Source organism: Heterodontus francisci, chromosome 1, assembly GCF_036365525.1.
Source record: "Heterodontus francisci isolate sHetFra1 chromosome 1, sHetFra1.hap1, whole genome shotgun sequence".
Lineage (NCBI taxonomy): Eukaryota > Metazoa > Chordata > Chondrichthyes > Heterodontiformes > Heterodontidae > Heterodontus > Heterodontus francisci.
This window is the reverse complement of record NC_090371.1, coordinates 2,757,109-2,772,263: the sequence shown is the minus strand read 5'-3', so window position 1 is coordinate 2,772,263 and position 15,155 is coordinate 2,757,109. Positions and strand designations below refer to the sequence as shown.

At 48.3% G+C, this 15,155-nt stretch overlaps 1 protein-coding gene across 1 annotated transcript in view; it reads left to right on the top strand.

Annotated features, from left to right (window-relative positions):
• Window positions 1–15,155, top strand: part of LOC137371366 (galectin-3-binding protein-like) — a 75,041-nt gene that overhangs the window by 38,584 nt on the left and 21,302 nt on the right. The window contains exon 4 of the mRNA XM_068033847.1: window positions 6,088–6,219. Within this exon, the coding sequence (XP_067889948.1) occupies window positions 6,088–6,219 (132 nt within the window). The remainder of the gene's footprint in view (window positions 1–6,087; window positions 6,220–15,155) is intronic.

The following is a 15,155-nucleotide window of genomic DNA, read 5'->3' as shown; positions in this document are numbered from 1 at the left end:
TAGTGGGGACTCGGACACAAATTTTCAAATCCTCTCTGGCCACAGGAGAGGCACCAGAGGACTGGAGAAAAGCAAATGTGGTACCATTATTCAAGAAGGGTAGCAGGGATAAACCAGGTAATTACAGGCCGGTGAGTCTAACATCAGTGGTTGGGAAACTATTGGAAAAAATTCTGAGGGACAGGATTAATGTCCACTTGGAGAGGCAGGGATTAATCAGGGATAGTCAGTGTGGCTTTGTCAGGGGAAGATTGAATTTTTCGAGGAGGTGACTAGATATGTAGATGAAGGTAAAGCAGTTGATGTAGTCTACATGGACTTCAGTAAGGCTTTTGATAAGGTCCCACATGGGAGATTGGTTATGAAGGTAAGAGCCCATGGGATCCAGGGCAATTTGGCAAATTGGATCCAAAATTGGCTTAGTGGTAGGAGGCAGAGGGTGATGGTCAAGGGTTGTTTTTGCGAGTGGAAGCCTGGGACCAGTGGTTTACCACAGGGATCGGTGCTGGGACCCTTGCTGTTTGTAGTGTACATTAATGATTTAGACATGAATATAGGAGGTATGATCAGTTAGTTCGCAGATGACACAAAAATAGGTGGTGTTGTAAATAATTACAGGACAATATAGATGGGCTGGTAAGATGGGCGGAGTAGTGGCAAATGAGTTAAATGAGTAACAATGGTATGAAGCAAAGTTGTGTTAACTCGCAGTAGAGTGAATGAAAGGCATGTGTGCAAAAATATGTTTAACATTTTTTCAATCTGTTTTTACATTGTAATGAAAAGCAGTCAAGAATGGTGTTTCATTTTGCCAAGGGCGGAGGTATTACAAGAGTTGTTTTTGTCTTGGAACTTAGAATTCTGTGCGTGTTTTTAAAAACTGCGGAAAGGATTTTTCTCTCTTGACATTGATTGCTGAAGCTTGGTGAGTTTGAACTTGGTGGAGTGCACAGACTGCAAAGCACCTGTTTCCAAACAACTCATCAATGGAATGACAGGTCAAGATTTATGACTGTCATGTGACTGGATTGTTGAAGTAAGTTTCACTTTTGGATTGTGAAAAGATAAATGAACTGGACAAGGAGCAGGCAGGTTAAATCTGGCTGTGACCTGCCTGGAGACTGGAGAAAAAGACCTCTCTCTGTAAAGGAGACTTGCATCTCTTGAAAAGAAATCCTGCACTTGAAATGTGGCCGGGATCTGCCTGGAGAGAAGAAAAAGACCCGGAAAAAAAAAAAAAGAGTTGCTTCTCTCTGCTTTTCAGAGAAGAAACCCCTGTATATCAGAGGTAGCAGATTCCTACTGCCTCCAGTCTTTGAAGAATCCCTGCCTCAAAAGTGGTTCGTGTTGCCTCCTGTGTTTTGAGAGATCCTGAAATCTCAAGAAAGCTTCTACTGCTAGACTGCTGCTTCAAAACCCAAGCAGACCTGTTGCTACACCCTTTGCTGAAAGACCTGTGTGATGCCTGCTGCAGACAAATTGCCTTGAATGCCTAGCCATCACAAACTGTTCAACAATCTCACCTGGAGAGACGTTGGTGGCATCCAATTATTTGACTCTTGGAAACCTCACCTTACCGAAAACATCCTACTTTTTTTATTCATTCATGGGATGTGGGCGTTGCTGGCCAGGCCAGCATTTATTGCCCATCCCTAATTGCCCTTGAGAAGGTGGTGGTGAGCTGCCTTCTTGAACTGCTGCAGTCCATTTGGGGTAGGTACACCCACAGTGCTGTTAGGAAGGGAGTTCCAGGATTTTGACCCAGTGACAGTGAAGGAACAGCGATATAGTTCCAAGTCAGGATGGTGTGTGACTTGGAGGGGAACTTGCAGGTGGTGGTATTCCCATGCATTTTTAGTTTTTAGTTTTAATTTTAGAGATACAGCACTGAAACAGGCCCTTCGGCCCACCGAGTCTGTGCCGACCATCAACCACCCATTTATACTAATCCTACACTAATTCCATATTCCTACCACATCCCCACCTGTCCCTATATTTCCCTACCACCTACCTATACTAGGGGCAATTTATAATGGCTAATTTACCTATCAACCTGCAAGTCTTTTGGCAGTGGGAAGAAACCGGAGCACCCGGAGGAAACCCACGCAGACACAGGGAGAACTTGCAAACTCCACACAGGCAGTACCCAGAATTGACCCGGGTCGCTGGAGCTGTGAGGCTGCGGTGCTAACCACTGCGCCACTGTGCCGCCCCTTGTCCTTCTAGTTGGTAGAGGTTGCGGGTTTGGAAGGTGCTGTCTAAGGAGCCTTGGTGTGTTGCTGCAGTGCATCTTGTAGATGGTACACACTGCTGCCACTGTGCGTCAATGGTGGAGGGAGCGAATGTTTGTAGATGGGGTGCCAATCAAGTGGGCTGCTTTGTCCTGGATGGTGTCGAGCGTCTTGAGTGTTGTTGGAGCTGCACCCATCCAGGCAAGTGAAGAGTATTCCATCACACTCCTGACTTGTGCCTTGTAGATGGTGGACAGGCTTTGGGGAGTCAGGAGGTGAGTTACTCGCCGCAGGATTCCTAGCCTCTGACCTGTTCTTGTAGCCACGGTATTTATATGGCTACTCTAGTTCAGTTTCTGGTCAATGGTAGCCCCTGGGATGTTGATAGTACATGATAAATACATGATAAACACAATCATTTTAGTTTTTCCTTTTTATTCCTAAGAAACAGCAGTAAATGCAAAGAATCCTTTTTCCCGGTTAACCAGTTTTTGAATGTATGTGTGTGTGCATGAGGGCTAGGAAGAATAAGTATTTTTAAAAAATCTTTTCATATTTAGAGTTATCTCATTATTGTTTAAGACTTAGTTTATTAATAAATAGTTAAAGTTGTTGTTGTTTAAAGAAACCTGGTTTGCTGTGCTTTATTCTGGGGGACAAATAGAGTGTTTAATTTGGCTATTCTTTGGTCGGTGAAAAAACTTTCTTGATCTGCTGTGACCTGTGGAGTAGTGGGACTGAATTAACAGTGCATTACTCCCACCTCAGTCATAACAATATAAATGACTTGGATATTGGAATACAGAGTAGAATCTCAAAATTTGAGGATGATACCAAACTTGGAAGTGAGGCAAACAGTGAGGATGATATCAATCGACTGCAACAGGACATAGATAGGCTAGCACAGAGTTGTCCAACATAAGGCCCGCAGGCCAGGATCCGGCCCACCAAACATTTCCATCTGGCCCACGGAGGTAAACTGTTCCTGGGGCTGTTCCTCATCCTCGCCATGACTGGAGTTGAGAAATATCCCTTTGTCTTCTTCTTACAGAGCAGCCTTTTTAAAAACATCGCCCTGTCTGTTTCCCAGGCATCAGCTGCTGATATCAGTAACAGTCGTTTCACAACAGACTCAGGGTTTTCCGGCAGGTTCTGACTTTTTTTTTAAAAAGCCCACCAGAAAACCCCGAGTCTGTTGTGAAATGACTGTTCTCAATGTCAGCAGCTATTGGCTTGAAACTGACAGCAGGATGTTACTAAAACCGAAATGACAAACCATCTGCTGAGAGTTCCACTCTGCAGCTGTGTAAGAGAGATGGAGGAGAGACAGAGGGAAAGGGGGGAAGAGAGAGAGGGAGAGAAAGGGGGACAGAGAGAGAGAGAGAAAGGGGGACAGAGAGAGAGAGAGAAAGGGGGACAGAGAGAGAGAGAGGGAGAGAAAGGGGGACAGAGAGAGAGAGAGGGAGAGAAGGGGGGACAGAGAGAGAGAGAGGGAGAGAAAGGGGGACAGAGAGAGAGAAAGGGGGACAGAGAGAGAGAGAGAGAGGGAGAGAAAGGGGGACAGAGAGAGAGAGAGGGAGAGAAAGGGGGACAGAGAGAGAGAGAGGGAGAGAAGGGGGGACAGAGAGAGAGAGAGGGAGAGAAAGGGGGACAGAGAGAGAGAGAGAAAGGGGGACAGAGAGAGAGAGAGAGGGAGAGAAAGGGGGACAGAGAGAGAGAGAGAAAGGGGGACACAGAGAGAGAGAGGGAGAGAAAGGGGGACAGAGAGAGAGAGAGGGAGAGAAGGGGGGACAGAGAGAGAGAGAGAAAGGGGGACAGAGAGAGAGAGGGGGAGAAAGGGGGACAGAGAGAGAGAGGGAGAGAAGGGGGGACAGAGAGAGGGAGAGAAAGGGGGACAGAGAGAGAGAGAGGGAGAGAAGGGGGGACAGAGAGAGAGAGAGGGAGAGAAAGGGGGACAGAGAGAGAGAGAGGGAGAGAAGGGGGGACAGAGAGAGAGAGAGGGAGAGAAGGGGGGACAGAGAGAGAGAGAGAAAGGGGGACAGAGAGAGAGAGAGGGAGAGAAAGGGGGACAGAGAGAGAGAGAGAAAGGGGGACAGAGAGAGGGAGAGAAAGGGGGACAGAGGGAGAGAGAGAGAGAGAAAGGGGGAGAGATCCCCATAACCCTACAAGTCTATTTCTTTTTGGTGCCCATCCAACTTCCTCATGAAGTCAGTGATTGTCTTCACTTCCACCACCCTTCTGGGCAGTGAGTTCCAGGTCATTACCACCCGCTGTGTAAAAAAGTTTTCCTCACATTCCCTGCATCTCTTAACTCAAAACTTTCAATCTGTGTCCCCGAGGGGAGGGGAGGGGGCGGTGGGGGCAGGGAGGAAGAGAGAACGAGACACACACAGTGTGGAGAGACGGGGAGAGAGATCAAGGTCTCTCCTGAAAGAAGGACATCTATCCAGAGTACTCTGCATCACTACATCAAGTGTGCGGGCAGAGATTGACTACTTATGCAAGCAAAAACAATGCCAGCTATGTCACTAAATCAGTTTGCAACATAGTGATGAGAAAGTAAGTCAATACATTAGTCTTCTCATAGAAACATAGAAAATAGGAACAGGAGTAGGCCATTCGGCCCTTCAAGCCTGCTCTGCCATTCATTATGATCATGGCTGATCATCCAACTCAGTAACCTGTTCCCGCTTTCCCCCCATATCCTTTGATCATATAAAGCTTCTTCACAAAAATGCACATTTGTTGTTGTTTTTTATTAGTAAGATAAATTTTCAATGCCTTTATCTTTCGAAATTTGCTCATTGGTCCCCAGGCTGAGCAAATTCCGTAATGCAGCCCTCCACCCAAAAAGTCTGGACAATCCTGGGCTAGCAGAGTGGGTAGAGAGGTGGCAGGTGTGAGGTGATGCATTTTTGCAGAAGGGATAGGGAAAGGCAAAATATACTTAATGTTACAGTTCTAAAGAGTGTGCAGGAACAGAGGGACCTGGGGGTGCATGTGCATCGATCTTTGAAGGTGGCAGGACATATTGAGAGAGTGGTTAGTAAAGGTTACGGGATCTTGGGCTTCATAAATAGAAGCATTGAGTACAAAAGCAGGGAAGTTCTGCTGAACCTTCATAAAGCTCTGGTTAGGTCACAACTGGAGTATTGCATCCAGTTCTGGTCACCACACTTCAGGAAGGATGTGAGGATCCTTGAGAGGGAGCAGAGGAGATTTACCAGAATGGTTCCAGAGATGGAGGATTTTAGTTACCAGGTTAGGTTGGATAAGCTGGGGTTGTTCTCCCTGGAGCAAAGGAGATTGAGAGGAGATTTAATAGAAGCGTACAAGATTAGGACAGGTTTAGACAAGTTAGACTGTAACTGATAATACAAGGACTAGGCGACACAGAGTGAAGGTTTTGGGCAAGAGATGCAGGGGGAATGTGAGGAAGAACTTTTTTACACAGCGAGTGGTAATGACCTGGAACTCACTGTCCATGAGGGAGGTGGAAGAGGAGATGATCATTGACTTCAAAAGGAAATTGGATGGGAACCTGAGGAACAAAGAGACTCGATGGCCTCTTCCTGTGCTGTAATTACGTTGAAGGACAAGGGACCAGATGTTTTCTTTTTAACAACAAAGTGGTAGTTTCAAGGTCACCATTACCACCGTTACCTTTTGCTTCCAGATTTAGTAATTCATTGAATTTAAATTTCTCCAAGTGTTATACTAGGGTTTGGAATTGGGTCTCTGTATTACAGGTCTGTAATATTGCCACTGAGCTAACTGCGTTATTATGATTGCTGTTGCTGGAATCTCTGGGCTGAGTCTCTCGGGCTCTCTATTCATTTCTGTCTCTTTCCCTCAGGCTCAGGATCCATTTTGTTGGATGATGTTTTCTGCTCCGGGTCAGAATCCTCTCTCACTCAGTGTCAAAGTGAAGGTTGGAAAATCCACAACTGCCAACACTCAGAAGATGCAGGTGTTCGATGTGATCCACGTAATGATTTTCCTGTTCTTTACATCGGGCAGACACTTGATCTGGGAGGTGGTGGGGAGCCTGGAGCTGGGGGAAGTCAGATAAGGGAAGCCTGGAGTTTGGGGGAGGCCCATCCCAGGGGGCTCAGACAATGTGCCAATATTACGGAGACCCACCTCATCCTCAGCTCTGTGTGATGCCTGGAATGGATCATAAGCCGAGCTACCCAGAGACGGGGGTGGGGGTGGGGGGTGGGGTGGGGGTGGGGGGTGGTGGGGACTGGGACTGGGACCAGAGCTTTATTATACCATCGCTCACATACCTGAAATATCGACCTAAACAGCACACGGCCACTTTCAAACTGGAGAGCAGACCACACTGTTTCACAGAGTCAAGGATGCACAGTTTCACTATCCCATGCAATTACCTCAAAAAACACCCAAATAATTATCCCGTCTGCTGAGGCTGTGGGTGCTGGTGGGGACGGATATAGGCTCCTCCCTCTGCCTGCAGATCCAGTTCTGTCTCGGGAACACCCGTCACCCCTGTTCCACTCAGGTACAGGGACAGAGGTGGATGGGGGTCCTGAACCACTGGCCCTCATTGGTCCAGTTTCGCAGAAAAGCACAAGGAGGACTCATAGAGTCACCGAATTGTTTATGACACAGAAGGAGGCCATTCGGCCCATGTCCATGCTGGCTCTCCGCAGAGCTATGTAGTCAATCCCACTCCCCATCTCGATCCCGTTGCCCTGCAAGTCTATTTCTTTCAGGTTCCCATCCAACCTCCTCTTGATGTCATTGATCGTCTCCGTTTCCACCACCCTTGTGAGAAGTGAGTTCCAGGTCATTACCACTCACTGTGTAAAAAAATTCTTCCTCATATTCCCCCTGCATCTTTCCCCAAAGCCTTCATGTCAGATTATGGTGACTGACAGTTAACTGCCAAGCTTTGTTTGAAATTTAAATCAAGTAGCTTGACTCTGATTAGTCGAGGCATTGCCCTGAGGAATGAACCAGTGAATGGCTATCACTTATTTTGTTTAGCTGAAACAGGCGCAACGTTTGTACATGTTCTTTCTGTCTGCACAGAACAAATGCGCCACACTGTGAGCCCAACTGACAATCTTAAACTGGTTGTCAGCATAATTCTTAGCACACTGAGGATTATTTAGCAAATGCTGTCCAATCGCAGAATCACATCTAATGTTGTACACTGTGTTTTGAGTTTTGCAAGCACGGGCTGGTTGGGTACGGCCTGTACCTTGCTCATTGCAAACAGTGGAAGGGACATGTTGTTTGATACGATCCGCCAGTCTTTGGGATGTACGGCCTATATACCTAGCATCACACTGGCATTGAAATTTATATATCACATTACTCATTTGTGAGATAGGCAGGACGTCTTTTTGGCTCAACGGCAGCATCCTGTTAGTGGTGAACACCACACATGTTACTGCTGCATAGTAGCAGCTTGAAACAGCTAGCTTCCCCTGTTGCTCAAATTTTTGGGATACATTACCCTTCCAGGGTAATTTGAGGTAGACTGGGCATTTTTCAGGGCCAAAAATGATGGCCTTAGGCCTGTTCATAAATTTGCACGATATACTGTGAGAAATGATCTGATCAGGGTAGCCATTGTCATGCAGGATGTCTTTGATTCGCCCTATTTCAGCATCAAGCTTGCATGGTGAGCAAATGGCTCGGGCCCTATTTATGAGGTTGCTGATAAGGCCAATCTTATAGAGAATGTATTGACCAGTGAAGGTAGGTTTATGGTGGACCGTGGTAGAGAATCCCTTAACAGATTTCTCAACTAATCTGTCAAAGAAAGGGAACTCATTTGACTGTTCCATTTTAAAGGTGAATTTGAGAGCAAGTTGGAGCCCATTAAGACACGTCAGGAAATTATTACATGCAGCAGCCAATTCAAATATAACAAACGTATCATCTACACATCGGAAATATGCAAGACGTAGGAGGTTAGGTGTCATTCCATCAAAGACACGTTTCTCATGGAACCCAACTAAGATGTTTGCAAAAGCTGGGCCTAGAGGGGATCCCATGGCAATACCATCTATTTGGACATACATGATGTCATTCAAACGGAACTCAACTGCACAAATTCACCTTTGAAATGGGATGTCCGCCCCACAGTGTGTGGTGGGTGTGTTGGCTGCTAGAGGTGACTACCTGGAGGAGGATGGGGACTTGGTGTGGGGCACGGAGGATGATATTGAATCCATTGCTAGTGAAGCAGTGGACACCCTCATATTCCCTACTGAGTCTCCTTTCATCCCCAATACAGAACTCCAGCATTTCCTTGCTGCTTGCAGGGGTTCGCACAATAAAGTGCAGCTGGCTCTCAGCCAGTGATCGGAACTGGCAGCAGGGGGTCTCACCGCAGATTTCACAATGTCTCAGTCCTCAGGGAAGGGAGATATGCAGTGTGCTTTCTGCAGGAAACCCACACCGTTCCGGGAGACGAAGCCACCTGGCTCCTGGAGTGGCAGGGTGGGGTCTACATGAGTCACCTCACCCTGTCTCTAGTGCGGTGGCTATCTTATTGGCCCTGAGTTTTCAGCCAGAGATCTTGGGGGTCAAGGAGCTTATGCCGGGCCACTTGCTCCACCTCGCCGTTTGCCTGGGTGCATGTCGCTCCACTTTGTGAACGTGTACACGCCCAGGCCCGGCATGTTACAAGCGCGCTTCTTTAAAGAAGTGTCCGCTCTCTTGAGTTCTATTGATAGCAGCGAGTGCATCATCCTCAAGGGGTGGGGGGGGGGGATTTTAACTGTACCCTTGAGGTGGGGGATCACTCCGGTTCCCAACGCGGCCAAGCGCCGGTGGAGAAGTTGAGGGAACAGATCATCTCCCTCGAATTGGTGGACGTCTGGCAGAATCTCCATCCCGACTCCAGCGCCTTCACATGGAGGTCTTGAGGAGGTGGGTCCCAAATCGACCGCCTCTACATTTTGCAGGAGTACTTCTCCTGTGTCTTGGTGGCCTCCATGCGGCTGGTGCCGTGCTTGGACCACCACCTGGTGTGGGCGGAGTTCACTCCGCTCCGCACGCGGGCGGGGTCCGTGTACTGGCACTTTAACAACCGGCTGCTGGAGGACGAGTGATTCACGGACTCGTTCCGTTGATTCTGGGCCAACTGGAGAAGGAAGCAGGGGGGCTTCCCCTCCTTGAGGCTATGTTGGGATGTGGGCAAGATTCACATCTGCGTCTTCTGTCAGGAGTACACAAAGGAGTTGACCAAGAGGCGGGAAGCCGATATCGGGCACCAAGAGAGTGAGGTGCTCGACTTGGAGTCCCGTCTTGGTCAGGCCATCATAGACTCGGCCCTGTACAGACGTACAAAGAGAAGCGCGCTTTGAGGGACTGGCAGCTCGTAGGGTCCTGAGGCACATACAGGAGGTCATGGATCCAGATCCTGGAAGATTTGGACTGCGTCTCACGCTTCTTCTACTCACTAGAAAAGTGGCGTGGGGTCTGTAAGAAGCTCGTCGAGCTACTGGCCAATGATGGATCCTCCATCACGGATCCAGAAGGAATGGGCTTCTTGGTCTGTACCTATTATGGCACATTTTTCTCTCTGGATCCTTCCAGCGAGGATGCGCGCAAAGTTTTGTGGGAGGACCTGCTGAAGGTCAGCCCAGAGGGCGCCGAAGGACTGGAGGCTCCGCTCACATTGATGGAGCTGAGCACTGCTCCACCAGCTCTCGAGGGGCAAATCCCCGGGGCTGGACGGGCTGACCGTGGAGTTCCTCAGGCCTTTCTGGGACATCCTTTGGGGGGATTATGCATGGGTCCTGGGGGAAACCCTGGCAACTGGGGAGATGCCCCTCTCGTGGCGCAGGGCGGTCATCATCCTGCTGTTGACGATGGGGCGATCTGCACTTGCTTAAAAACTGACGTCCAGTCTCCCTCCTCAGCACGGATTATAAGATCTTTGTCTGGACTATGTCAACCTGCCTGGGCTCCATGCTGGCCCACATGATCCACCCCGACTAGTCCTGCACGGTCCCGGGCCGGTCCATCCAGGACAACATCCACCTGGTCCGGGACCTGATCCATCTTTCCCAGAGGACTGGTCTGTCGGTCGCCTTTCTCTCTCTCGATCAGGAGAAGGCGTTCGACAGGGTGGATCACGAATACCTTTTCAGGACACTGCGCGCTTTCAGACTCAGGCCATTATTTATGGCCCAGGCCTGACTTTTATATGCTGCTGCAGAGTGTCTAGTTAAAGTTAACGGGTCCTTGACGGCGCCCCTTCGCAATGTGAGAGGAGTGCATCAGGGTTGTCCCATGTCCGACCAATTGTATACCATCTGCTTGGAGCCATTCCTGTGCCTGCTTCGCAGGAGGTTGATGGGATTGGCTCTGCGCGAGCCGGCCATGCGGGTCGTCCTCTCGGCTTACGCCGATAACGTGCTCCTCGCTGTCACAGATCCCGTTGACTTGCGGAGGATGCGTGACTGCCAGCAGACCTTTTCTGCCGCGTCCTCTGCGAGGATCAATTGGGAGAAATGTTCCGGACTCCTGGTGGGTCAGTGGTGGGTGGATTCCCTGTTGGAGGAGTTGACACCTTTTGCGTGGAGCACCACGCACCTCCTCTATCTGGGAGTCCACCTTAGCCCCGCTGAGGAAGCCTGGCCGGCAAACTGGCAGGAGTTGGAGGTGAAAGTCACCACTCGACTGGGGCGCTGGACAGGACTGCTCCGAGTGCTTTCCTACAGGGGCCGAGTGCTGGTCATAAACCAACTGGTGGCCTCGATGCTGTGGTACCGGTTGGTCACTTTGGCCCCGTCCCCTGCATTCGCCACCAAGATCCAGAAGAAACTCGTCAGTTTCTTCTGGGGAAAGAGGAAACACTGGGTCTCTGCCGCGGTCCTGAGTCTCCCAATTGAGGAGAGCGGTCAGTTACTGGTGTGTGTCCTCACCCAGGCTGCGACTCTCCGCCTTCAAGATACCTGTATGTCGAGCATCCTCCCAGATGGTGTGTGCTGTTGACGTATTGTTTCTGCCAGTGTCACTGCCTCCAAGATGACACGCAGCTCCCGGCGGAAACCGTTAGCCGCACCTCTCTGAGGGAGTTTCCTGTCTTTTACCAGGATCTATTCAGAGTCTGGAACAGAGTGTCAGAGCACCATCGAGCTTTTTACGCAACAGAAGGAGGCCCTTTGGCCCATGGAGTCCTTGCCAGCTCGCCACTGAGCTATCCAGTCAGTTCCACTCTCCTGTCAATCCTGTAACCCTGGAAGATTATTTCTTTCAAGTGACCATCCAATTTTCTTTTGAAGTCAGTGATTGTCTCCACTTCCACCCACTGTGGGCAGCGGGTTCCAGCTCATTACCACTCACTGTGTAAAAAAGTTCTTCCTCATTTTCCCCCTGCATTTCTTACCCAAAACCTTCAATCTGTCTAAGAAAGGATATTATTGCCAAAGAGGGAGTGCAGTGAAGATTCATCAGACTGATTCCTGGGATGGTGGGATTGTTCTATGAGGATAGATTGAGGAAACTGGGTCTGTATTCTCTAGAGTTTAGAAGAATGAGAGGTGATCTCATTGAAGCATTCAAAATTCTTACAGGGCTCGTCGGGTAGATGCAGGAAGGATGTTTCCCCTGGCTGGGGGGTCCAGAACCAGGGGGCACAGTCTCAGAATAAGGGGTTGGTCACGTAGGAGTGAAATGAGGAGGAATTTCTTCACTCAGAGGGTGGTGAATCTTTGGAATTCTCTACGCCAGAGGGCTATTTATGTCCTGTTGCAGGCAGTTCATATCATCCTCGCTGTTTGTCACACCTTCACATTTGGTATCATTGGCAAATTTTAAGATTCCACACTGTATTCCAAAATCCAAGTAATTTATATTAACAAAAAGCAGTGTACCCAGCACTGATCTGGGGGAACATCACTATCTAGAGGGGTGGGTGTGGCATTGTTAATCAAGGAGAGTATTACAGCGTACAGAAAGGATGTTTGAGGACTCGTCTACTGAGGTAGTATGGGCCGAGGTTAGAAACAGGAGAGGTGAGGTTACCCTGTTGGGAGTCTTTTATAGACCTCCGAATAGTTCCAGAGATGTAGAGGAAAGGATAGCGAAGATGATTCTCGACAGGAGCGAGAGTAACAGGGTAGTTGTTATGGGGGACTTTAACTTTCCAAATATCGACTGGAAATACTATAGTTCGAGTACTTTAGATGGGTCTGTTTTTGTCCAGTGTGTGCAGGAGGGTTTTCTGACACAGTATGTAGACAGGCCAACCAGGGGCGATGCCACATTGGATTTGGTACTGGGTAATGAACCCGGCCAGGTGTTAGATTTAGATGTAGGTGAGCACTTTGGCGATAGTGATCACAATTCGGTTAGGTTTACCTTAGCGATGGGCAGGGACAGGTATATACCACAGGGCAAGAATTATAGCTGGGGGAAAGGAAATTATGACGCGATTAGGCAAGATTTAGGATGCGACGGATGGGGAAGGAAACTGCAGGGGATGGGCACAATCGAAATGTGGAGCTTATTCAAGGAGCAGCTACTGCGTGTCCTTGATAAGTATGTACCTGTGAGGCAGGGAGGAAGTTGTCGAGCGAGGGAGCCGTGGTTTACTAAAGAAGTTGAAGTGCTTGTCAAGAGGAAGAAGAAGGCTTATGTTAGGATGAGACGTGAAGGCTCAGTTAGGGCTCTGGAGAGTTATAAGCTAGCCAGGAAGGATCTAAAGGGTGAGCTAAGAAGAGCAAGGAGAGGACACGAGAAGTCATTGGCGGATAGGATCAAGGAAAACCCTAAGGCTTTCTATAGGTATATCAGGAATAAAAGAATGACTAGAGTTAGATTAGGGACAATCAAGGATAGTAGTGGGAAGTTGTGTGTGGAATCAGAGGAGATAGGGGAAGTGTTAAATGAATATTTTTCGTCAGTATTTACAGTAGAGAAAGAAAATGCTGTTGAGGAGAATACTGAGATTCAGGCTACGAGGCTGGATGGGATTGAGGTTCACAAGAAGGAGGTGTTAGCAATTTTGGAAAGTGTGAAAATAGATAAGTCCCCTGGGCCAGATGGGATTTATCCTAGGATTCTCTGGGGAAGCCAGGGAGGAGATTGCAGAGCCTTTGTCCTTGATCTTTATGTCGTCATTGTCGACAGGAATAGTGCCGGAAGACTGGAGGATAGCAAATGTTGTCCCCTTGTTCAAGAAGGGGAGTAGAGACAGCCCTGGTAATTATAGACCTGTGAGCCTTACTTCGGTTGTGGGTAAAATGTTGGAAAAGGTTATAAGAGATAGGATTTATAATCATCTTGAAAAGAGTAAGTTCATTAGCGATAGTCAGCACAGTTTTGTGAAGGGTAGGTTGTGCCTCACAAACCTTATTGAGTTTTTCGAGAAGGTGACCAAACAGGTGGATGAGGGTAAAGCAGTGGATGTGGTGTATATGGATTTCAGTAAGGCGTTTGATAAGGTTCCCCACGGTAGGCTATTGCAGAAAATACGGAAGTATGGGGTTGAAAGTGATTTAGAGCTTTGGATCAGAAATTGGCTAGCTGAAAGAAGACAGAGGGTGGTGGTTGATGGCAAATGTTCATCCTGGAGTTTAGTTACTAGTGGTGTACCGCAAGGATCTGTTTTGGGGCCACTGCTGTTTGTCATTTTTATAAATGACCTGGAAGAGGGTGTAGAAGGGTGGGTTAGTAAATTTGCGGATGACACGAAGGTCGGTGGAGTTGTGGATAGTGCCGAAGGATGTTGTAGGGTACAGAGGGACATAGATAGGCTGCAGAGCTGGGTTGAGAGATGGCAAATGGAGTTTAATGCGGAAAAGTGTGAGGTGATTCACTTTGGAAGGAGTAACAGGAATGCAGAGTACTGGGCTAATGGGAAGATTCTTGGTAGTGTAGGTGAACAGAGAGATCTTGGTGTCCAGGTACATAAATCCCTGAAAGTTGCTACCCAGGTTAATAGGGCTGTTAAGAAGGCATATGGTGTGTCAGCTTTTATTAGTAGGGGGATCGAGTTTCGGAGCCACGAGGTCATGCTGCAGCTGTACAAAACTCTGGTGAGGCCGCACCTGGAGTATTGCGTGCAGTTCTGGTCACCGCATTATAGGAAGGATGTGGAAGCTTTGGAAAGGGTGCAGAGGAGATTTACTAGGATGTTGCCTGGTATGGAGGGAAGGTCTTACGAGGAAAGGCTGAGGGACTTGAGGTTGTTTTCGTTAGAGAGAAGGAGGAGGAGAGGTGACTTAATAGAGACATATAAGATAATCAGAGGGTTAGATAGGGTGGATAGTGAGAGTCTTTTTCCTCGGATGGTGATGGCAAACACGAGGGGACATAGCTTTAAGTTGAGGGGTGATAGATATAGGACAGATGTTAGAGGTAGTTTCTTTACTCAGAGAGTAGTAGGGGCGTGGAACGCCCTGCCTGCAGCAGTAGTAGACTCGTCAACTTTAAGGGCATTTAAGTGGTCATTGGATAGACATATGGATGAAAATGGAATAGTGTAGGTCAGATGGTTTCACAGGTCGGCGCAACATCGAGGGCTGAAGGGCCTGTACTGCGCTGTAATGTTCTAATTCTACCATGCTCCAGTCTGAAAAACAATCATTTACTACAACTTGCTGTTTTCGGTCCTTTCGCCAATATTTTATCCAATTGGACACTGACCCTCCTATTCTGTGAGCCTCAATTTTATTACGGGGGAAGTGGTGGTGTAGTGGTATTGTCACTGGACTAGTTACCCAGAAACCCAGGGTATTGCTCTGGGGTCATGGGTTTGAATCCCAGCACAGCAGAGCGTCTAATGATGGCCATGAAACCTTCATCGATTGTTGTAAAAACCCATCTGGTTCACTAATGTCCTTTAGGGAAGGAAATCTGCTGTCCTTACCTGGTCTGGCTTACATGTGACTCCAGACCCACAGCAATGTGGTTGACTCTTAAATGTCC